At 39.5% G+C, this 24,491-nt stretch overlaps 1 protein-coding gene across 4 annotated transcripts in view; it reads right to left on the bottom strand.

Annotated features, from left to right (window-relative positions):
* Nucleotides 1-24,491, bottom strand: part of SPIRE1 (spire type actin nucleation factor 1) — a 132,826-nt gene that overhangs the window by 53,836 nt on the left and 54,499 nt on the right. For all 4 annotated transcript variants that reach the window (XM_069778934.1, XM_069778935.1, XM_069778937.1 and 1 more), the window contains exon 3: nt 20,159-20,392. In XM_069778934.1, coding sequence (XP_069635035.1) covers nt 20,159-20,392 — 234 coding nt within the window. The remainder of the gene's footprint in view (nt 1-20,158; nt 20,393-24,491) is intronic.

Genomic DNA, 24,491 nt, shown 5'->3' with positions numbered 1-24,491 from the left:
TTCTACTAACTTTCATGTTCTGAAAAATCGGTCTGTGAGTGGTCTTATATTATGTGAAGATGCATTACATACAAAAACCCCTTGTGGTAACAAAGTCAAGTGATTTAGCATAAATTTTTGGATTGGGGAAGGTAAGCCTGAAGAAAAAGGAAAATGCACATAGGACAGGCTGACTTTTTTTCCCGCTTCATTGTAATATATTGTACTTGCATGTTGTTCAGAGCGCCTGACAAGCTATAACTTTGACATGAAAAAATACTGCAAAATCTAGGCAGGCAAGGCAAATCAAGTATGAAATGTCACTTCTAGCCTGAGTTCAGGATATTTACCCACTTAAAAAAAATTTAAAAATCACAGCTTTAATTTTGTGATAGTAGTGTTTGAAAAGCTATGTTACTATAACACACCACAAAAATCACAGTCAGAATGTTTTAATAATTGAGATACGAAAGGACAGCCACCTAATGAATTCCTCCTCCTCTTACCATGTCATAGCTGTTGTGGTGCAAGAAGGATTAAAATCAGGTCTGCAGTCTTTTCCAGCCATTCAGAATTCATCGAGGAAAGGAAGCCTCTGATTACTGCTTAGTCTGACACTTGCCTTTTCATCCCTCATGAGACAACTTAGAACTATCCTAAGGGGAATGAACGCGAACAGTGCCCAGAGCTTAATACAAGGGCTGTTTGTTCTGTTTCCAAGAAGTCTCAAAAAGTATGGGTGAGAACAAATTATATGGTCTTTGCAAACTGGTGAAGTATCAAAAATATTATCAACTACTGAAACATTAACTAGCTTGGTCTGTAAGTACTTCCATTTGCAATCATTGTGAAGAGCTGGGATTTTTTTAATTTTTTTTTTTCCTAACTGAGCCTATCCAAAACCCAGCTTGACCCAAAGCATTCAATCTTTGTTTAGATCACTAAGAAGATTAGAGACTGTTTCCATCCACATTCAGGGTTCACAGAAAAAAAGGCATTATGTAAATACCATAGCCTTGCCAGCTCCTCTGTCCAAATTCATCCTCAATTGACTAGGAAACAGAGTGCACCAAGCCAAAGCAGTGTTAACAGAAATCACAATTTAACCATCCGATCAAACAGCATTTCTTGCATCTGTTTGAATATAGTCCATCAAGGGCTCCATAAAATTACAAAAAATACAACTGACACCTACTAAAATTCAGGCACGTTTTGCAAAACCTTTTTGGCTAGATGCATACTGGAAGCTTCATCAAAACACCTGGCCTGCTGGAATTAAGATTTCAAAACACAAAAAGTGTTTCCACTTGCAATCATCGTGGGCAGAGGGCCTGTATAAATGTACCACAAAGAAGAAAAGGATTTCTTTTTCCCATGGGCCACAAAGACAAGCTATTGATATTATGCAAAACATACTACCAGCCTGCAAATGCCAGGCTTGTTAAGTGTTTTGAAAGCCTTGGAGTATTAACATAGACTTAAAAGACGTACTTTTTCTTAAGCAACAAGAAGAAATTACTCTAACTAACAGATCGCTGAACATGCAACTGTACTAGGTATCTGCCTCATCCTTTGCAGTATGGTACTGCAACAGGTTCAAAAATAAAACTCAGCTTGAGGTGCCTTCCCAAGTCAAGGTTATTTTCTGAAAGATTTTATCTCCATGCAGGTAAACAAGACTTTTTTTTATTAAAAAAAATATATCCTTTCATCCCCGTGAATATGAACTTCAAGGAGCCATCTGCCTTACCGGAAAAATCTTATCAATACAATACCTGTGTATTTGCAAAACTCAACCGAGTACTTTGCTTTGCTTTATTATCCAGACTAAGGTTAAGGGATGGACTGTTCAGAGGAAGAAGTGTTTTGACATGAGCTTATAAGATGTTTCTGCCTCCTAGGACCACCCCTGTGCATAGTACATGGGACTGAGGCACAGTGCAAGTTCTGAGGTGGCTTTCACAACACCTAGAGCTAGCTCACCTGCTCCCCACCAGTTCACAGCTGCTCTCTCAAACTTTCCAGGCAGAGATTTGCCCCTGGTTCTGCCACGTGTTACTGCAGTGGGCCAAGGACTAGCTGATCTCTCTGATAAAGGGCTTTAGGGGAATACTAGCAAAGTAAGACTGTGATAAGACAAAAGGGATGGGAGCAGAGTTAGCTATTAATCCACAAAATAAATTCACAGAAAGTACAGAAAGTATTCCCAGAAAGTTACTCTTCCTGGAGAGCTACCTGCAGAAGCTTTGTAACTTTTTAAATTGGTATTTTAAATGATCATTTGCAAGTGCCATGGAATGTCCAATTGCTTGACATGTGAGCTCCTAATTAATTTTAAACACCTCAAGGAAAAGGTAGGTTTTCTGGTAACTGAGGCAAATCGCTAGTTTGCTGGTGTCAGGCATATCTACCTCATTATTTCAGTGTTCTCCAGCAACTTGGTAAGGTTTTCCCCTTGTGCTGGTATTTATTGTTTTGATCATGTTTTTCATCGCTTTAAGGTGGACAAGAGGAGAAGTACATAGTTCTCTCCTTACACAAGTTCAAAATGTAATGGTTTAAGTGATCCTCCCCATAAAATGGCTTAACAAATACATTCTTTCTTTACTGATTTTCCTTTCTAATATGAAAACCCAAATGCAGCAGCAAAGCTATTGCATTTAGCAATAACAGGTACAATTTGATGAAATAATGGCCTTGGTTGGTTCCCTCTTTCAGGACTGTAAAAAGAAGAAAAAAATGTAGCCGCTGAAATTAAAGCCAAAACTGCACATGGGAATTAGATGATGCAAGGACTGAAAACAGTGCTTTGCATAAGATCTTGATCCTTAGAGAAGTGTCCAGTTGCCTGTATCATACAATCTTCATCATCATTAACTACCCCCTGTTTTGCAAACTCTGACGATTAAAGGCCTTGAGCAAATTATTTATATATATGCTTAAATGTCAACCATGAACAGACTAACAAATGTTTGCAAATGCTCTCCTGAGTCAGAACTTAAGTCAGCATGGAAGTAAAGTTGAAAGACCCAGGTGGGTAGACTGTGTTTGGGAAATGCTGCAGTGCCATTTCATATGTTGTAGTTGTTTTTAGAAATACAAAGCAGAACTTGAGCAATTCAGTAATGCTCAGGATGAAAACGGTGCACAGTAAAGGACTCTCCTCCACTATTTTGTTCTAAACAAAATATGTGTCCTGACACTGTTTCCTCCAGGTACTGATTGCCTTGAGGTGCTGAGCACTGTGATTCATTTTCTTTCTTAAAATCTTACACTTCACAGCTATTTGAAGAGTCTTAACTACTTTTCTACACTATTAGACTGAATTTAAGCAGTGATGAGAATCTTGATAAAATTTCAACAGACAGCAACTGCAAGACTAACACCTCACTGAACTGTCTCATAAACTTGAACCTTTTCCAACGACAGAAACAATTAAAGGTGAAGACAATTTGTATTGTTACATTTATATGATACTATCTTTAGGAAAAAAAGTCTTACAAATATTTAACACAATTACGAACACTTCTGAAAGCATTTAAAACTTACATGGGTGTCAAGAATGAAAAGCAAACTACAGTATACGTTACTGACTACATTTCAATTTTTAAGCCCCATCCTGTATTTTCCATGCTCAGTAAACCCTATTCTTACTCCTTATTAGTCTTCTAAGTACAGAATGCAGACCTTGACTATCAAAATAGACTTCAAATGAAGGTGAACCTATGTTTCTGTGAGATAATATTTCCACTGGACATTTTGACATTAATTTTTCAACGACTGACTAATTTTATGTGCTAGTGCAGACTTCTTGGCAAAGCTGTGTTTGTGTAAATTCTCATTTCTTCTTGAAAGCTGTTAAGCTATTTTTACCCCTCAAACACCAACACCCTCCCCCCCCCCCCCAGCTGTTTCTGGAATATGTGTTAGGTGTATTGTTACACTGTCTTTACACAGTGGACTAACAACATCCTGCTTCTCAAAGAGGCTTGTTTCAAAAGAGCCAATTAAGTGAAAACCAATTCTGCATTCTCTCTTAGTTTCAGAGAAACTGTGCTCTGTTGTTCCTCAGCAGAATAATGGAGGAATTAATAATATAAATATGCAGTAATCTGAATTTGCTAGCTCTCGTTCTTTTGACTATTCAGTGGAACATCAATGGGATTATTCATGAGCAAGGGTGAAATCCTACAATTTATATTTTTCCCATTCTTTTTACATGAAATGTCAACCCCTGCAACATTTAGCAAAACCACTAGTTAGCCTGTCAGCAGCAACCCTTTTCTAAAGCTCTCTGCTTCACAACATGGCAACAGCTCTGTGTACATTCGGCAGCTCTCATCTGTACTACTCGCATATCTGCATTTCATGCAGGAGCAGCAGCGTGAAGGACAGGATGGAGGCATCTGGGTAAGAAAACTAGCTTCAGAAACGGAGTAGAGGCATAGATAGGGAAACATGATAAAATTGGATAATTAAAGGAGGAGGGGAGTGGCTGTACGTATTCACAGGGCTACCCGTAGTTGTTTAGGTAACAGCCCATTAAGCTGTGGAACCACCCTTTACATCATTAAATAACTTAGACCTGAAGAACTGATAGCAAAGAGTTGCACCCCTAATGTCACTTCGTATGGTTGTCTGTCATGCTTCTCAGGCCCTCCTTAGGGCTGGAAGGTACCTTCTTACTGGAACTACTACTTCTGTTCAGGAGAAAAGAGAGGAGAGTTGGTTTTCTACCAGGATGCTTGGCATATGCAGCAAAGAATGAGAGCAGGATAGATGCCCTTCTTTCTTCCCCTCTCCCCAAGCCTCCATACAAGCATATAAAGCAGCCATTACACTCAGGGTACTGCTTGAAAAAAACCCGAGCATCTCTGGAAAAATAGTAGAAAATAGTGAAATTTTCAAATGGAATAAAAGAGAAAACAATTTTATCAAAAGACAACAGAAAATGGTGGGGGATGACTCTCAAATCAGAAACCAAATCTTACTGACACACCTAGAAAAGGAAGGGGAGAATAATGCAGAAGAGAGGTTGTTTCTCTATCAATTTTTCAATAATGCCCATCAATCTCATTACTAAACAGTTCAGATGTCTGCACACTTACTAGATGAGAGACAATATATTAATGCAAGGCAGTTTTATTCATGAGCCACTTAAAATCCAATTAAAATATATCAACTAAAATAAAAACATGCACTTTCCTTGGCAGCAGTTTACAGTTCACGTATAGAGCTTTAAAATGTGTGTGTGTGGGAAGCTTGTTTGTTTTTATGTAAAGCACTGAAACTTCTCTCAGTAGGCATAATAATAATTTGCTTTCATGTTTTGTCCTGAAGCATGACTTTTTATTCCTATCCAAAAAAACAGATTTCCAGCTGCATAACCAAACAAACTGCATTACTAAACATAACAAGCTTTTAAACTTCATTCCCAATGAATAAATCCAGCAACTTCTAACCAGTCTCATTTTGCTTTCATTAGATCTCAGTGTATGGAAACCTATTCTATTCCTTCATGTATGCCGTGCTCCTTATTTGTAGTACCTTTGTCAGGGAAATCAGGTCTTGAAACTCTGATTGCATGAAAAAGGCCTACAGAAAAATTCTTCCTCTTCTTCTTCTAGGCAAGCATGCTTAAAAATTTTTTGTTAGAATTTATAGCCACTGAATCTACATTGCAATTGTCTTATCAAGCGTATCAGTTACATAAATGTTAACACTTAAAACATATGCAACTCTAAGGTATGAACAAAATTATTTAACCCACAATTTATTGATTAAATGAATTGATTAAATATAAAATACTGTAATTTTGATTCAAATATATATCTTTGCTCATTCAAGCAGAACAGATATCCAATAAATCGGAACTTAAAAGGTGTTATATTCTCCCCAATTCCCTCTATTTCTAGTGGTGGTGCTTTTTTTGTCCTTTTACTCCATGCACACTCCGTTCCTGGAAATTGTCTCCAGTATGGTAATTACTAGAAATTGAATTATCTAGAGTCAATGGCTTTGACATACGCCCTGTATATAGGTGGGATTAACCACCTGTAGGGACTGCAGATGGTGTTTATAACTGCCCTGACTGCTCAGAGACTTGAGGGCAAGACAGCTTTACTGCTTTGCTTTGGCTCCACACATTTCTTGCCAACAGCAGCAACAGGAGTAAAACCACCACTCTGTCAAGCATTCAAGATCGCTTCATAGATCCCAAACTGCACTGAGTCTACACTGTGGGGACTGCAGTTGTGCTGTAGGGGCTCCATCACAGTAGCTGCCTTGCAGTCCATGCTGCATGTATTCTCTCACCCTTGTGACACTGGGAATTACCAATTCTATTTTGCCAATCGAGATGTGAGGCCGAAGCAAAGCCTACCGAGGAGCTGGTCAGGAATCTTTTCTAGTAAAGAAAATTTAAAAATTCTGGATCAAAGCCATAGCTGACCAAATCATGTAGGATGATACAGCATATTTTTCCATCATGTCCCTGCTTTGTTGGTCCATTTGCACTCCTATCTGCTAAAAAGATTTCAGTCTCCATATGAAAATTTAGAATGGACAACTGTAGTGAATTATTATGCATCTGTAGTAATCGGTGGTTCTTCTGAAATCTTAGGTCCTGAACTCGTAGGAATATATATGAAATGTAATCTTCATTATTCCTAATTAAGAGATTGTGAGGATTCTAGTACAATCTAAAGGCTGACCTCTTGCTCCAATCTTAAAATATATTAGTTTTATTTTAACATCATGACTCCTTGGAGGGAATAGGAATGAGTCCTTGCTTCTAAAAAGGATGAACAACACGGACCTCAGTGCAAGATGAGAACCCAAAGATACAGAGCAAGAGAGATCGTCTCTCACTAATAAACTAAATTCAGAAACATTTCTTCTGCTTTCCTAGGGTTTTGCTGTTCTTTCTAACAGTTAGGTTGCTTATTTCAAAATGTGCCACTTGTTGAAGGAGGCAAAGCCACGCAACTCAGCCAATCTCTGATTGCAAAAACAAGCAAAGTTTGTTATATTTTCAAAAAGAGCTACTTGTGCTTTCAAATGCTGAGCATTCTGTTTGAAATAAATTTCTCTGCACACTCAAAAAAAAAAAGCATTGGAAAACAAATACAAAGTTTAAAGTATTTGAAGAGTCTTCCCAGCTCTCATTACCTTGCTTTTAATTAACATAATTTTGCACTTCAGGTTAATTCAACCACATCAGATAAGTCTTACCATTCTTAACTAACTAAGAAGCAGCCTTGTAGAAACAAGCATGTTCCGCAGTAAAAGGGTTTTGTCCTTGACAGAGAATAGTTAAGGAAAAAGAAACAACAAGAAAAAACAGCAATAAAAAAAACACACACCACAACCAGCTACCAGCCGCCTCTTCATCAAAATCTTATTATCTGAAGGGAAAAAGAGAAAATGGAAGGAGGCAAATCACCTTCCTAGTTCTTCAGTCAACTGCTGCATGAGTGCTTTGTTTTCAAACACACCTCTTAAAATAATTAAACTATTTCGTGCCAAGTATTCTAAGGACCTGCACCATAGGTAATTATTTACCTGTTCTCAGTTACATATCACGAAAGATATATCTCTGCAAGTCAGGCAGGAACTCCCAGCTCAGTTCTTCAACTTCAAAGCTACCTTTTAAACCCCTGGCACTTGCAGAGGCATCTACTACATGTCCGTTGAAATAGATGCTTTTTCATGATACCTTTACCAATGCCTTCCAATGCAGAAATATAAAAGGAATTAAATCTCTAGAAGGTAATTAATACTGTAGTGACCTCAGTCCATGGAGAGTAAGGTTATCAAAGGGGTGATCGTGGTAGAGCGCTCTCCTGCATGTAGTCAATGACCAATTGTTACTCTTGGGTAATTCTTTTCTGTACTGACATTTTTCATGATAAAGCCACTTTAGAGGGCCGAAACTCAGGGCAGTTATTTTAAAAATAAACAAGACTTAAAGAGCAAAGTACAGGTAACTAGAAATGCAAATACATAAATCTATTTCAAACACTGCTACCTTCAGCAAGATGAAAGCCGGTTTAACATCAACTTCATATAGAAGAACTTGATAGCAATGGATAAAGGGACAAACCTAAGACACCAGCAAAGTGCCTCAGCTTGAGTTTGTTGACAGCTCTGAACTGAATTTAGGATGTACCATCACATCTACAAAAAGTCTGGTATAAAACCAATAAGTGTTAAAGCTTACAGCTTTAGATAGCTGAAAATATCACTCTCTTGTCAAAAAGCCCCAAACTAAGTGTTTCTAAAGGACTTTTTGCCAGTATCCTGAAGTATACATCAGGGTCCCATGAGAAAGACGACGCCAAGCGAGAGCTGGGGGAGGCAGGGAAGGCGAGGGGGACTCAGTTCCCTCAAACTCTGCGTGACACCAGCTGGGAGCTGCCAAGAAACCACTCTGCTTGCAGCACCTTCATTAAAAGGCCTAGATAGCTGCCAAATTAACCTCAAGGAGAGGTTATCTTTATCTGTCAGAGTGGTAAAGAAAATTATTAATTATTTTATTGTGGTAGGCATGTAAGACAATAGAGGCTAGTGGGGAGGTGGCCTAGTTATCTTGCCAGTTATCTCACCTCAGCAGTTTGCTGCTGTGCACCCAGGCAGAAATAATACCTGGTAGGAGATTACAAACCTCTCGAGTTTCATCTTTATGGTGGAAAAGGTGCTGGATGTGACAGAGACACCCATCCTGTTTTTCCTGGTCGCTTGACCCTGGATCCAGGCGGAGGGCAGACGGGTGCCATGCATCCCCTGGCCACTGGGAGAGGAGCTGGAAGGAGCGGGCACACCCCCTCTCCTCCCTCCTTCTTCAGCCACTCCTGACAAAAAGCAGGCCCAGGTAGGAAAGAAAAACCAACCTGTAGTGTTCAGAGGTACGCTTTTTGCAACTATTTTGCAGTCTGGTTTTTTTTAAAGGTTTTCCAGAAGGACAGATTTCAGCACTTCTGCTGAAGGTGACACCATGAGGCCAAGTGCCTCTGGCAGCTAGACTGGTCACTGGAAAGTCCCCAGCAAAGCGCCTTGGCTCCGAAGGCAGTAAGCACCATTTCCAGGACAAGAAATTGCAATAAATGCCCCTCCTTTGCTCACTAATACACTCAAATGCGAAAAGGACTGACATCGGCCTTTGAAAGTAACCACTGTGCTCATTTTAAAAGTAAAGCAGACCACGTGTTGACCTCCAATTACACTGCCCAGAATGAAGAATCAGGACAACTGTTTAAGACACCAAATGACATCACTTTAATTAATGAAACCTGTCTATCAACATAATTCACTTAAACACTTGTCACGTTCAAAGCTGCTTTAAAATTACATTAAATGGATTTACACAAACTGTCCCCAGCTTTCTTGATCAAGCTAAGGTACAGGAATACCTTCACTTTCTGTATAGGTTTATAAGAAATTAAATGCAAACACAAGGGCAAAATTAACTTACTGAATATTTTTATTTCCAAACTTGTGTGTTGCCTGGAAAACGTATTTTCTATTCTTTTTTTACCTCTGAGCCATTAAAAATATTTCTACTGTGACACGATTCCTCTGTCCAGACATGAAAAGACTTAATAAATCATGCTGACTAATACTCTCCTGAACTTCAGTTTTTTCATTTGTTTGTTAATATTACATGCTACCACAGAAGTCAAAGTTTTTTTAAAAAACAAGCCCTACAGCTCATTTTCTTCCCCCAAAGCCATCATGTTTTCAAACATCACCTTATAATCTTTCCATGTGAAAAAGTGGATTGAGGACAGTGATATTTTACATCTACCTGTGCGAGTGTGTGTGACTGCATAAAATACATATATGAGGGCTTGTTACACACAGTATGATATAGTGGACTGGTCAACATGAATTGATTAGAAGAGACCAGTTCATAAAGAGATTTGGCTTCAAGAGAATTTGCTCATCTAAAGCAAGTGTTGGTCTTAGTGCTCACATCAAGAAATCTTGGCATGCCAAAAAGGAAAAACAAATACAATTGCTCATTAGGACCTTCTTGTCCCAACTCCAAGCTTGCTTTGTCCTAAGAGAAAGCCAGGCAAAAAAACATAGAACTCTCTTTTGGTTTAAATCACCCAAAGTATCTTGTTCTTCCTTGCCATCATGAAGTCAATAACAGTAAAACAAATGCCTGTTTTTTCTAGTGTTTAAAATCAAGTTTCTAGCCCCTTTCTCAGAGATGCAAATACATAAATAACAATAAAACAAAGGGGTTTGTTCTCTCTTCTGGGCAAAGGCAAAAAACCTCCTCTGTTTTCCATCCGACCAGGCTTCCAGAAAAAGTCTTCCTAGTGCCTTCTTTACAGGCTTTACACAAAGCAAACTCAGAGCAGCGTATGAAGCATTGCCCCTGCATGCAGCTGGCTTCCTTGAGCATGATCTCTTAGCTCCCTGCCCTTGCTGATCCCTCAGCTAAATCTTCTTCTTTATATGATTTAGTTTGGGTCTCCTAACAATGAGTAGCCATGGTTGCTACTCAGCTCTGCCAGTTTGCTTTGCCTTCCCACACAAAACCCCTGAATTCCTGTGCCTGCTGTCTTCTATAGCATCCAGGCTAGCCTACACCTTCCCTTCAAAAAATGCTCTGCTAAACTCAGTAGATTCGAGGAGTTTATCTCTTGGGTCCATTTTGTTCAGTTGCACAAGTTAGTGCGAGTTATTAGGAAGGCTGCTAGAATGAAATGTTCACATAATTCTCCACCAGTATGCATACAAGACTCATCTGCACAGATGCACAAGCTTTGTGATAGTATGGCCCAAGTGATGCAGTTGGCAAAGCTAAAACTATCCGAGAAATGCACTGAAACCATCACTCAGAAGAATACTGCTTTTCCCATTGTGTTATTTCATTAAAAATATTTACAAATCAATCATTTAAAATACACTCAGGGCCATGCATCCTGCAGACAATAGTCTTTTGAAAGCTACCCCTTAAGACTACTTCAGTTACAATACTATTTAAGGATGTTGCAACTACATGTTTTAAACAAAAACCTACTGTAAAAATCCTTTTACTAAGAAATGCAAAACATTCCCTGTCTTCAGACCAATCTTTGGGATAAATACGATATTCTGACTTCTAGATTCAGATCTTCAGGGGACAGCACAATCTAATGTACACTGTTTATTTTTTTGTATCAAATGGCCTTATCTCACTTAAATATTTTTCTAAAATACAGCATGCAACAGTACACTAAGCAAAGCAGAGCAGAAAATGGCATCATGGGAACACAGTAATCAAGAGCATATTTAAAAAATAGATTACTATTTTTGAAAATTAGTGGTACTTTTAAGTCAATTCAAACAACTTTCCTCCAAATGTTTCATTTCTTTTAATAGTGTTACCGGCACTGAAATAAATGCACCAAAAGAAACTTTGCCTCAAGCCCAAGGCTCCCTCTTGAATAATTCAAAAGCAAGAAGATCACAGGGCTTAATTAAAGGGCCCTCACTCTGTTTCTTTACTTCTCCCATGTTGCTGTTACAGTACAATATGCCTCTACAAGGAGGCATAAGCACCTATGCTGCTTCCATTTTCTTTGGCAATGCAATTATACCACCCTTAAAGTGACTCTGAACTAGCAATATTGACAACTGAAATACCCAGAGTTTTTTACACAACTGCTATCAGCAAGAAAAACTTCCGAGTGTCCTTAAATCTAGTCATTTGTGTCGTGGCAAGAACTAGAAAAGGCAAAGCTTCCACAGCCACTTTTCCTCTTGACGTCTCTCCTGAAAGGGGTGGTAGACTGTGAGGCTCTAACACCTCACAGAAGTTAGAGACTCCAAAATTGATAGCAGACAAGCACTTGGAGACTCTGCCATTGGACCTTTTGTTTCAGCCTGGAAGGGCTAATGTATTTTCCCCCAGCTAAATCAGTTGGCCTAATTGAGAAGTTCTCCCCCACCCCATAAATCCTGCTTCTCTTGTGCCTGTAGAGCATTACAGCTACAAGAACACCTACAGCACCCGCTTCAAACAAGAGCTGTGTACACACAACTTTAAAACTGCAGAAACAAGTTAATCTACTGTTCTGAATATGGTTTGTGAGGGCAGCTACTGGGAACCTTCAACGCATAACGTTATATGAGAGAGAAAATTGTACAGCAGTTTTGTGTGTCACCGTTAATTTACTTGTCTACTAAAACAAATATCAAACTTATAATGTAAATAATACAAGCGGTACTGACAAGGTACATGGGATATTTCCTATGGGATGTTAGCATTACGTGGAAAACAAAGAACAGTTGTGCCTTACAGACATGACAGAAGATGTCATGTGAAATCTGTATAAAAATGGCCTGTGTTTTTAAAGCAGTAAAAGGAGCCAGTCCAGCTAAAAAGCTAACTGCAACACCACAAACATCCAAGACTGCAAAGTCTACATGCGTGGAAACTAGATTCTGACAAGGTGAACCTTTGCCAAACCCTAACATAAGACAAGCTGCTGTCCTGGCTAATTTTTCTGAGCAGATCTACTGCCTTTACGAGGCTGCCGGTGAATCTGAAAAATCCATTGTGGCCTTCTGTGCAGTTTTAACACCTGGTGAGGGGAGGCAGTTGCGAGTTGAAGACACAGACTCTCAGGCACATCCCTTCAGCTCTGGACAGGTCAGTCTGTCTGCATTGCCCAGCTGAGTGCTGGAGTTAATCCATAAGGCAGAGAAGATACGGGTCACTTTTGTCACTGCAGCTCTGCTCTTTTTTTACTTTGTTATGGGTCACTACAGCATTACTGTATTGACCATTACCCTGATTTCCAGTCATTAGTTAGAATTTCAGATTAATCTGATCAAACAAAACGTACCTTGTGAAAGTAAACACTCATCGATCCACTTCAGTCTCTAGAGTCTATTTTAGGCAGCGCAGGCTAACACAGGTTCTTTGATACTTCAGATTAAACCTTGTATTCAGATATGTTATTTCTAACAGATTGCTTTGCACGTTTTAGACATTTGTATTTTTAAAGGGAAAACTGGAGCTCTGACATGACAAATTCTGCATTTTATGCACTAAGGGACACTATTACCACCAAAGAATCCTTCCACCTCCACTAAAAACTGGAACTTTATTTTTACCCATGTATAAATTATTTATAATAATTGCAGCATAAAACAGATGGGAAAAAAGTCCATGCCCTACTCTGCTTCTTTTAGATGCGTAAAGGCCACACACAAATTTCAGGTGTATTCTAACCTCCCCATACATAAAAATAATCTGAACACCCAATCTGTGTTTCCTGTTTTTGTTGGACAACTCCTTGGATTCCTCAGACTATTTTAGACCTTAGACAGGTTATACCAGTATAATTATGTGAATTATGGGTACAGGGTTTTTTAACTGGTGTAGATGTGTTACTGTGAGCCATAATGGGAAGGTAAAAATCACCGCAGAAAAGGTGATTTGGTTTTGTCTCCCAGCCTGGAATAAGACACTCCAATCCATATAAGCCCATGCTGCTGGAAGGGATGTTTCCACTGTTCTGTATGAGAATAGGTAAAGCAAAGAAAAAACAAAAAGCCCTTCTTCTTGGTGGAAAGACCAAAGTCATGAGGGACAACTTCCTTGTACATTTGGTATAATCCTTGCAAGTACATTTGGTATAATGCAGTTCTAAACAAAACCTCTCAAAATAAGCACTGTGAACAGTACAAAATTACTTCTGCTTCTACTTCATCTTTCACTTGCAGAGTTCTCAGTTGTCATAAATCCACTTGCTCTGCAGCTGTTTATAAAGCCCTTCCTATCAAAACCCTATTATTGTTGTTAAACGATGTTATTTTAAAACCAACAACATGGAGATACTGCTCATACATTACGAAGACTCAAACATGCAGAGAGACAGCCCTGCTTTATTTTGCACAGTCTGCCCTCAGCTCAGCTCCCTGCGCCTGCAAAGTACCAGAGCTTCAAACGCTGACTCCTTTCATGACTCAGCCAGCAGCACAGTTTACTCTGCCAGTCCTTCAGTTGTGCCTGCACAAATGTTTGACAGGTCTTGCAGCAAAACAGACGAAGGAACTGATGGAGTTAAAAGAACAAAACCAAACAAAAAAACCTTTTGGGATGCTTTGACTAAATATAGGTGACATGGATCCCAGCCAAGGTGACAGCACAGACAGAAGAAATACACTATGGTTTGAATGAATAACCATGATGTGCAAGGCTTGCTTGGACAAGAGAAAAATAGCAGGTTTACTGCATTTCTAAGACAACTCCACGTTAGCTCAAAGAATGGTGAAGGAATAAGAAAATGCCTGTGGATGGGTCCTATTCGGTCAAGACCTATACATTTTTTTGTTAACCCAATCTCAGCAATTTTTTTTCTGGGACCTTCACCATGTCTGTGTGTCTGTCTGAAGACACTGGGTAGAGATATTCTCAGTCAGTATGCTTTGGGAGGGTAAGAGCCCAAAAGGGAATGTTTTTAAGCCCCTGAGCACAGGAGATGAGCACTGGTCCTTGGGACTTCGCTGCTGAACTCAGAGGTCCCACTTCTGTCAATGCAGCACAGAAAGGGCAGCCAGGGAGCGTGCCAACACAAGTCACCACCTGCTCAGACCAGCACCATGAAGGTCCACATTCAGAGGCCCAAACTCCCAAGGGGCATCCACCTGAGGGTGCCCTATCACTGCAGCATGATACAGGGTGGTGTTCACAAAATCATTGGTTTCTTTCTAGCTTACAGTCCCCACAGAGTTAAACTGCAAAAAAAAAACCAGCCAAAGGAGAACTTGTCCCCTCAGAACTTAAGAGGTACAAAAATTAGGTAGCTGCACTTTCAGGGACCTAAAGAGTTGGGACGGGAGGTTCCTTGACATTACAAAAGCAGTCTCAGACAGCAGATCTGTGTGGACAACTGAAGATCCACAGGTAGATGATGACTAATTTTTGGTCAAGCCAGCAAATCAAACCCAAGTACTGTGACAACAAAAGTGAAGGGAAATGAGGACTTCCAACCCATGTGGAGACATAGATTGCCTTTTTCTAAAAGAAGATATATCAAGATAAAGACTAGCATGCGACATTTAAGTACATTAAGAACAGGACTCAAGAGAGCTGATGGCTTGTCTTTATTGAGCATAATGATTTTCACAAATGCATAATGTTGTTGCCTTTCTTTTTAATATAAAATGTACTGACAACATTTGGGGCATTGGTTACCATCTCAGTAAGGTTCCAAAATATTCACCAGCTTCAGACAGAGTCACAGGGCACACTGCAAGCTGCTTGTTTTGAAATGAAGCATAAATACTGTTCAGCAGGCTCATACAAAACTGCTAAAGCTGACCCAGCCTTAAACAGAATAACACTCACAGAAAGCTGTATCTTACTAATTTTAACCTCATGGACTAGGCAAAATTAGGGGCCTTTGAATTCCAGTAACATAAACTCTTCAACTGTCTGTCATAAACAAATACCCAGACTTGTTTTTAACTGCATTTTCTGGTTCCTCTCTGACAGGTTCCCATATTATACTTACATGGGGACATACCATATTATGATAATAACGTATGCCCTCAAACTCAGAGGGAGTTTCCAAAATTCCTAGATCGAAATGTAGATCTTCTCATGCCGCCTGTAATCACATGGAGATAGGACACACTCTCCTTTTCCTCTATAATTCTACACATACCGTAGATACTTGATCTGTACTACCATCAGAGTACTCAAAACAAAACACAAGCAGATCAGTATCACCACTAAATTTCAGTTCCTTTCAGCTGAAAAAAGTCTGTCATATACTTGAACTACCAAGACATACAAGTCACCTAGACTTACAAGTTTCTCAGTTTAGAGACCATGCCAATGATGAAAGGACAATTAAAATACCTGAAATATGGGGGTTTTTTTGACAGAAACATTATTCATTCTTCCTCCTTGCTTACAAGCAAAGCACAAACATGAACTTGTACTAATAAAAATATCGCAAACCGTAACCTTGTTTACATTTGTTATAGCAAGATAACACAATACTGCATATGCTGCTCTGAAAATAATTTTCATACAAATTAAAAGGTCAGCATGGGGATTTCCTAAGTACAAGTTTTGTTTACTATGGGACCTGGGTCACTAATTCGTCTTCGTGAAGCAGCAGTTGCACGACAGTTAATTTTTGGTCAGAATTAATGAATGTTATTACTGCACTACCTAAAAGTGATTACTCGGGTAAGGCCTGGGACCAGAGGCCACTGAGCACTGGGGGCCATCCACCCATATTTGTCTCTGAGATGAGAAGGTGTGGCTCAGCTACAGATGGCGTTCCTGTTAAAGTTGAGTTAACTTTCAGGATGAAAGGTGAACATAAGTAAGAGCAAGATATTGCTTCAGGAAGACCACTGCCTCCTTATGTATCTTCTACGAGACCTGCAGAAAAAGGTAGCGGAGGCAGTGACAAAGGTTAGTGTCACGACTTGCAGATACTACTGCAACACCTCTGCTCTGAAGAGGAGCTAAGGTAAAGTCTAGTACTGGTAGTAGCGATTTGGCTACGATGACATTGAAAGCTGGAAGAAATGACAGAGCTAGGGCTAGCATGGCAGTTCAGCCCAGCAAATACCAGCACAGACTAAAACCTGCTATCAAAGGGTAATGTGGCTTTATTTACATCTGGAATTAGAAGAGGGTGCTGGCCTAGAATAAAGGATAATACTGGAATTGGGTTTAGGGTTGGGGCTCAGGCCAGCAGATATTGATAAACTACAGCTTAGAAAGCGCCTCCAGGTTAACATGAAAAGTGGTGCTGGTTTAAACCATCTGACTGCGGAGATCTGTGGGATAAGGAGTTAGATAATGTTAAGATTAGGAGTGGAATTAGGGTTTGAGCATACCCTGGAAGAGGTTGATAAACTGCATGATCTCGTTTTGGTATCAGGGAGGGCCACACACCATGATAAAGGTGCCACATGACAGGGCTTCACACACCCTTAGCAAGCCCAACACCGCCCAGCATGCCAGGCCTACTCTGTCTATATCCTCTGTTGACCCAAGGCTCCCCAAGCCATACACGTACTGTAGACCCACTGTGTTCCTGACCCCTCAGGATTACTGTATATGTACACTTCTGTCCTTGTGTATGTGCGCAGGGAACCTGGCATTCCCGAGATGTACAGATTTTCTGTACCGTAGATGCACGGTGTGCATCTACTGTGCAGGCGGGCAAGGAAGAGAGCCCCAAACAAGGAAAGCATCTGTCTGAAAACATGCAGTCCTTACTGTCTCTATTTCTCCCATCATTTGCACTAGGGCTGCCATATCCGAAATACATCAAAGACCAAAAAAGTTAAGCGTCTGGCAACCAATGTCTCCTCCCTTCACAGACGCATTTTTAAAAACAGTGGATCAAGTCTGTGCAGCAGGTTGGTCCTGCCAAGGAAATCAAAAGCCAAATATACCAAGAAGCAGCACAAAAGCTTGTCTGTGTCTTCTCCAAAAAGGAGCTTTGCCAATGATGATCTTGGCAGTACTATTTAGCATTTACCCTTTTCCCAATTCTTGGGAAAAGGTGTCCACCATGTTACTCAGCATTTTCCAGGTTAGGAGAGGGTTCAGGATTGACCTTGCCTACTCTACATTACAGAAAAATCTGACACATATCTTGTCTATCTCTGTGTTTTAATCACAAAATAGGTTCACCCACATTAGTGATTAATGGTGAAAAATTCAGTCTTGGTGGTAGACAGGCCTTGGACCTCACAATGATACTTTGTGGGGAAGGACAAAACATATAATCACATTTCAAGGACAAAATCATGTCCATACTGGAGACTATATAGTTTAAAACCTTGAAAATCAATATAAGTACACACATCCCATCTCTACCATTTTCCAAGCCTGCAATTTCAAGAACGCAGGGTAGGCAAGAACAGCAGTTGCTCAATTCAGTGAACAAACCTGCTTTAGCATTCACTACAAACTGCAGAGGAGAAAGCTTCACAGTTGAGTCTCGCCGAGAGGGAATCACAATAATCGAGCCTCATGGTCACACTATTGTTGTGAAACAGTCACTGGGTAAATAAGGGTGTAGCCTGCAATATAGATTACCACTGGGGTGGGGGTGGAGAAAAAGCCACATGCAAAACATGGTCTTACCCCTGAAAAGGTATGAAGTCAAGAAAAAAGGATCTTACAAATCTGCACCGGTTGTCAAAAATGCGGCAGAACAATGCTGCCATTCTAGTACTGTCAATGCAGTAATGACACAGAGTAGGGAATAAAGGCGAGTTGCAGAGTTAAGTCTGCAGCAAATATTTTAGGCAAAAGCAAAAACAGCAAGACAAGAGAATTCCAAGGGATGGAGGAGTCAAAGTTAGGATGATGTAGAAATGACAGCCGAACTTCAGTTCACTAAGGTGAAGTCACAAAAGTGGTACATTTCCAGAATGATAAAAAATTAGTAGAAAAAGATTATAAAAGTTAAAATGTAAGATGCTGATTTTAAAACATATAAATAGGCAGGTACCTCAGACTAGCAGAGATACGTATTAACAAAGCAGAACCAGAAAGGTGCCATCTTGGGTGAAATCTGACCAAACATTTTCTTAGCCTTTTTGTATTTCAGGGATGTGTACCAGTGTAACTGAAGGAGTTCAGAGATGTTTTCCAAACTTATCTTTTCTTGTTTGCAGAAATCAAGTAAAGAACTTGCAAAGAAATCACTTCTACAAGACACTGCCCTCAGCTCTGCATATGCAAATGTCTCTTTTGCCTCTGCACTAAGCGAAACTTCCTCTTAACGATCCAACTTTGATTGTCCTACCAATTCACAGCATTTTTGCCAAACTGGGGGAAAAGATAATATATTGCATCTATCCTCTATGTAACACCGCGCTGGGCTTGGAGAAGCTCCCACGGAGGCTTAGCAGGGTGCTACTGGCCACTTCTAGGGAAGATGACTGGGCGACAGGGAGGAGAGAGAGCAAAGCAACCTTCGCTCCTGCCTGCAGCGAGGGAGTGGCAGGGGCTTGAAGGGGAGAGCACTTCATCCAGCCAGGCACTCCCCATCATGGGGGAGCAAAAAGCCATTTCATTCATTGCTCCCTCTGACCCCTGCATCTCTGAGGGAGGGAGAAAAAACAAAGGCATTAAGCATTTAGCATTATTTCTGATACAAGGAGGATACAAAAGCATCTCAAACAAAAGTAACTCCCATTCCAGTCTCCTAAGAGCTTCCCTCTTTGCTGTCAACTCATCAGAAGTGGCAGGTTTTAGTGGGGTCTTGTTTCTGCATGCTAATGTGTCCTGATGTGCTATCTGGACACTCTTCTAGTCTCAGCTTCCACCACTACACTCTTATTTTCTGTGACACACTAAGCTTCTGGTCCTTAGATAGGACTTGCATTTACGAAGAAGCAATATACAGGGTTCAATCCTCTGGTACAAGGTAGCATACAATTTTCCAACCTGTATTAAACTCTCAGATTATTTATGAGGTAAACCAATTATACAAATTTTGTCAAAATCCATGCTTATTAATAACTCTGCCTGTACTAAGAGCTCATTGGGCTCTAAAATTTGTACTGAAGACTACTCTATAGAAAATAGAGGCTTAATACTTTTAAATTATTGTTCACGGTAGCCCAGATAACATTAAAGAATCTGTTGCAATCAAAATACATAAGCTCTATTTCCAAATCTCACAACTCAGGTCAAGAACCACAACCATAATGATTGTCAATGAAATAACTGTATCCTGACTCACTCCATACAAATAAGCTATAAAAGTACTCCTCTGCTTCAGTAGACAAGGATGGCAAAGGAAGAAACTGATAAGGAATAATTAAACTAACACCACACTAATGAAAAGGTGAATTAATTCAAACAGCCCGTGAAGTATCCACGTGTACACAAAGTAATTCAACAGACATTACACTGGAAGGCTGACTATCCAGTGCATGGATGAAATCAGAATGTGATATTAATGGCACATCCAAGGATAGAGTTGATCATGGATTTTCTGCTGCTTACTGTCAAACATGAAATACTACTGCATGTCATTTTTGCAAGCAAGCCTTACAGAATGACCAGAGAAATCAGAAAATGATACAGCCAGTATCACACTGGACAATAACACGGAAAATAAAGTTGATTTTCTCATTGATAAAAACAGTGAAATATCATATAAGCTGCCCATTACTGTACCTTCATGACATCTTTATAGGAATGAATGGCCTCAACTTCTGCTTTGTCATCATCATCATCCTCCACTCCTTCATCCAGAGCATCATATCCTTCATCTCTACTCCCATCTGTTTCTGTGGTATTAGTCATGTAGTCAATAAGCTGCTCCAGTGGAGGACTTAATTCCCGCTCTTCATTGTCCTTCAAACCATAGTCCAGGGCTTTATATATAATAATCCCTAGTGATTCAATAACCTAGAAAAGTGAAAAAGAAATATTTATTAATGCCATTTACATGAATGAATAGGTCAGTCTAGGAACACCCTTTTCTGGTGATTGTATAACAAACTTAGCCACTGAGAGGGCAATAAACATCAAAATTAAACAGAAAAATACTGTAATACCTACAGTAGTACTTCGGTAATGCAGCACAGAACATGCAAGAGCAGGTCATGCCACATACCTACTGCTTTCTTATTTCAAAGTTTTAAATAAAAATTCATAATTTAAAACGAAGCAGGACCTTTTTAGATTATTTTCCCTTTTTCCTTCTAATATGACAAACATCAAAATAACATTGCTCTAGACTTTGTAAAACTATATTACATGCATATGACCTTTTGGGGGGGGGGGCAGGTGGGAAGAAATTAAAAGAAAGAATAAACTAACATGAGTGGTCTCCCCCCTCCCACAAATTAATGACACTTGGAAACTGCCCTTCAGTTTCTGCATCTCTTCATTGACCTGAGAGGTGTCTGGACACAGCTGTGGACATCCCAATATTAACTCACTGAGCACTGGGACATCAGCCCACAAGAACTCCTTTGTCTGTTGCACAGACGGTGGAGGCACACATATTCCACTGAGACTACCAACAACTGGATTTCATAGTAATGAGGTAGTACCTCAATTTTTCATTGAACTTGAGACTGCTTTTTTGTGCTCTGTCAAGAGCAAAGCAAACAGACGATGTCTTACTCAATGTAAGCTAGCAAAAAAAGTCACGAACATCCCAAAATGCTAAATGCACATTTTCTTTCTTGGCATGAATTATTTTCCTTACAAGTAATATTGAAGCTTCTAGCATTTTAAAGATGTAAAGAGATGGCATTTCAAACTGAGGAGTTTGGAAATGGGTATTAATGGAGAGGGAAGGGAAAATGGGCTTGCAGGAGTACACCACAAGGTAATGTCACTGCTGGGAGATCCTTGTCTGACAATGGAAGTAGGACTGGAGTTATTGCATGTAATCTCTGATCTTCCTTGTCTGTTGTGATGGCTAGCATGTCACACAAATGAGCAGACTCCAGTGTAGGAGTAGTTGGCACTAGAGCAACTTTAATAAGAGGAGCATTTCTAAACATACCAAACCTTGTCATCAAATGGCATTTTCTCTCATCTGGCTTTCAGTACTATCCTGGTCAACACACTTTTTAATGCAGATTTTTGAAATTCTATTTGGGTAAATAGGACAACAAAAATGTATTCTTAAAACATGAAATTTGACTCTACCAGCTTACTTATTTCAGCACAGCAAAGTATTTTTGGTCTGGGAGGCTGGAGGTTAGCAAAGACTTAAAATGATATCCTATTAATTTACCTAGACAGACAATTTAATGAACTAGCTGTAGTCTGACAGCTTTACACTTGCATACTTCACTCCTCTGTTGAGATTACTTTGCAGTGCAAATTCACTTTGCAGGACAGTGCTAATAAACAAGCAAACATAAAGCCCACCTAGTCTCTCAAATGTGTTCATATGTATTTGGAAAATATTCTTAAAATGCAGTTAAGAAAAGTGATTAGGCAAATTAATGAAGAAAAAATTGTCTTAATTTTAGTTCAAAGAAGAGCTTCTGACTTGGGAAATGCTAGTGAGACAGCAAAGTATACCAGGGAAGCATCACTGCATGCTTGCTCAGTTCTCATACCCTTCCCCAGACTTCTGCCATGACCTACTTTGGAGACAGGACACTGCACCATATAGACCTTAAAAATAGCTGTAACAGATCAAAGTTAACATTTGCAGCATATCTAGCTTGCTTCTTAGAGAAGCTGTTTTGTAATAAGTGTCTTGTAAAACTTGCATTGTTAAAAAAAATCTGAAAATGTGAAAATTTTCACAAAACAAAATATATTCTACTAGTAGACATGTATGTTTCCTGTAACTCAGATTCTGAGTACAATCTCAACATACACCCCTTCAGCCACTGAAAGGGAACAAAGAATACCAAGTTAATTCCAATTTGAAGTAGACCTAAATGAAAATGAAGTACAATTGAATAATTGCTTTGATATTTCAAACACTTGGGAGTAAACACAATGTGAGTAATTTCTAACTTTAATAAAAACTAAATTTGAAAGAGCATAGCATAGATGAGGAGGACTGAAATGTCCAAATTAGATGCAAAGAAAATAATGTCTTGTGCCATGCAGTGAGGGCTGCTGAACACAGCTTCTGGATTTTGCTACACCACCACTTCAAAAAAATAGAAGGGGGGGGGGTGTATAAAGAAAGTGTGCTCTCTCTGCCTCCTTCTGTTTGGGAAGAGGATTAAGGCATTCAAAAGCACTGTGGCTAAAACTGGATGACAGCTGCTGCTTTCTTTGATGTATCAGCAGCGGGGCTTCTGCAGTTCAGTAATACGGTTTGTGCATTTTTATGTACTATGAACAGATTTCATAATACATGCAAAGCTGACACAACACGAAAGCCTGCAACAGCACCAATTCAGACCTATATTTCAGTTTCTCAGCTCCTTATTTAGGAGTCGTGACCAAAACCATATTTATTCAGCGTCTGTCAGCATCACAGATTCTTCTCGCTGAAAGACAAAGCAGTGAACATCTTAACTGAGAAACTTTGCTTTGACATGCATTAAAACTGAAAACACTCAACGCTTTCAGTAATACTGGTTTACCAAGGATCTTGTAAAAACCACACAAGTGCCATATGAACATCAAACAGAAGTCACAGCATCATCAATGCTTCTTCACATGGACAAAACTACTAATGCAACTTCACACAAATAAAACTTCTACCTCTATATAACTAGAAACATAATATACAAGGTTAGACATTCAGCTCATCGCTGCTTAAAGGCATGAGTGCTGTCACTTTGCCTGTAATAGAAATCAAATACAAACAAAAAAGGAAAAGCTTTTCACAGTTGAATGAATTAATTGATAGATATGTGGGGGTTTTGAGTTGGATAATCAGGGACTATAAGTTGTTTTTTTTAAAAGCACCAATTATTTACAAAGAAGTCACCGGTTCTGAACAATTATATGTGAAAATGGAGGTACAGCAGGAAAAACAAGGGTAAGGAGGGACTTAGCAAGGCTCTTTTAAACCAGAGTTGTACACTGACACACCAAAACAACTGCAGGACACTGAAATAAGTGCCAGCACTAATGATAAATGATACTGCTTGATTCAGATGGGAAAATAAAAAAAGTTCTGCGCCTTGAATTTTAGAACTCATTTGTTCCTGATTGATTTAAATTTTGGCGAAGGATCTGGTCTTTGTAAATCAGTCAGTGGCTAAATAACTTAAAAAAATAAACAAGGAAGTCTGCGTTATTATGCTTTACACCTTCTCACCAAGTTCTTTTGAAAGTCATGGCTTCAGACCAAAAAAAAAAAAAACCAACACACCAACGTTTCTCACAGACTGAACTTGTACTCTGTTGTGCTTAAATCATTAGTGAAAGGGGAATTTTGTCTCACCGTAAGTGAGTATTCTTTCAGTTCCTACACCAGTCTGGACTCGTATTATACTGCTCTTTTTCAACAAGTTGCGATAAAGTTGCTGGAGCACTTTGACTTCAAACAAGATATAAAAACAATATCCTTGCGCTCCTTTTACACATGCAGCAAAAACAAACCCCAAACCATTCAGGTTCTTTTCATACACAAACACTGCATGGAACTTTCCATTTCGTATACCTTCCTCCAACACATGAAGGCATGCCTCTTGGAAGGGGGTTCATTAGGGTTTTAGGTCTTTTATATGACACAAATCATGTTCTTCCAAGGAACACTGCCAATTTAACATTCTCAACAACTCTTCAAATACACAGCCTTTGTATAGGAACCAAACGTTTGAGACTTGCAAAAGTCTCGATCGAAATTACCATGAGTACTTCACTTATCTTTTTTTTCCCAGAGAAGAATCCTTTTTTCCCCTCAACATATATATGTGTCTCTGACTCTTGCTGAAGCGTAGATGAGAACAGGCAGAATCTGCATGCCATTCTCCCCACTCACCGCATGCACAATAGGGCACTGTCTGAGCTTTCATCCCCTTCCTAGGCTTGCCTCAATTTTTAAACAAAGCAACAAAGCCTAAGG

Source organism: Haliaeetus albicilla, chromosome 3 (assembly GCF_947461875.1).
Source record: "Haliaeetus albicilla chromosome 3, bHalAlb1.1, whole genome shotgun sequence".
In the NCBI taxonomy this organism is placed as follows: domain Eukaryota; kingdom Metazoa; phylum Chordata; class Aves; order Accipitriformes; family Accipitridae; genus Haliaeetus; species Haliaeetus albicilla.
The sequence above is the reverse complement of the archived record's forward strand: the minus strand, read 5'-3'. Positions and strand labels throughout refer to the sequence as shown.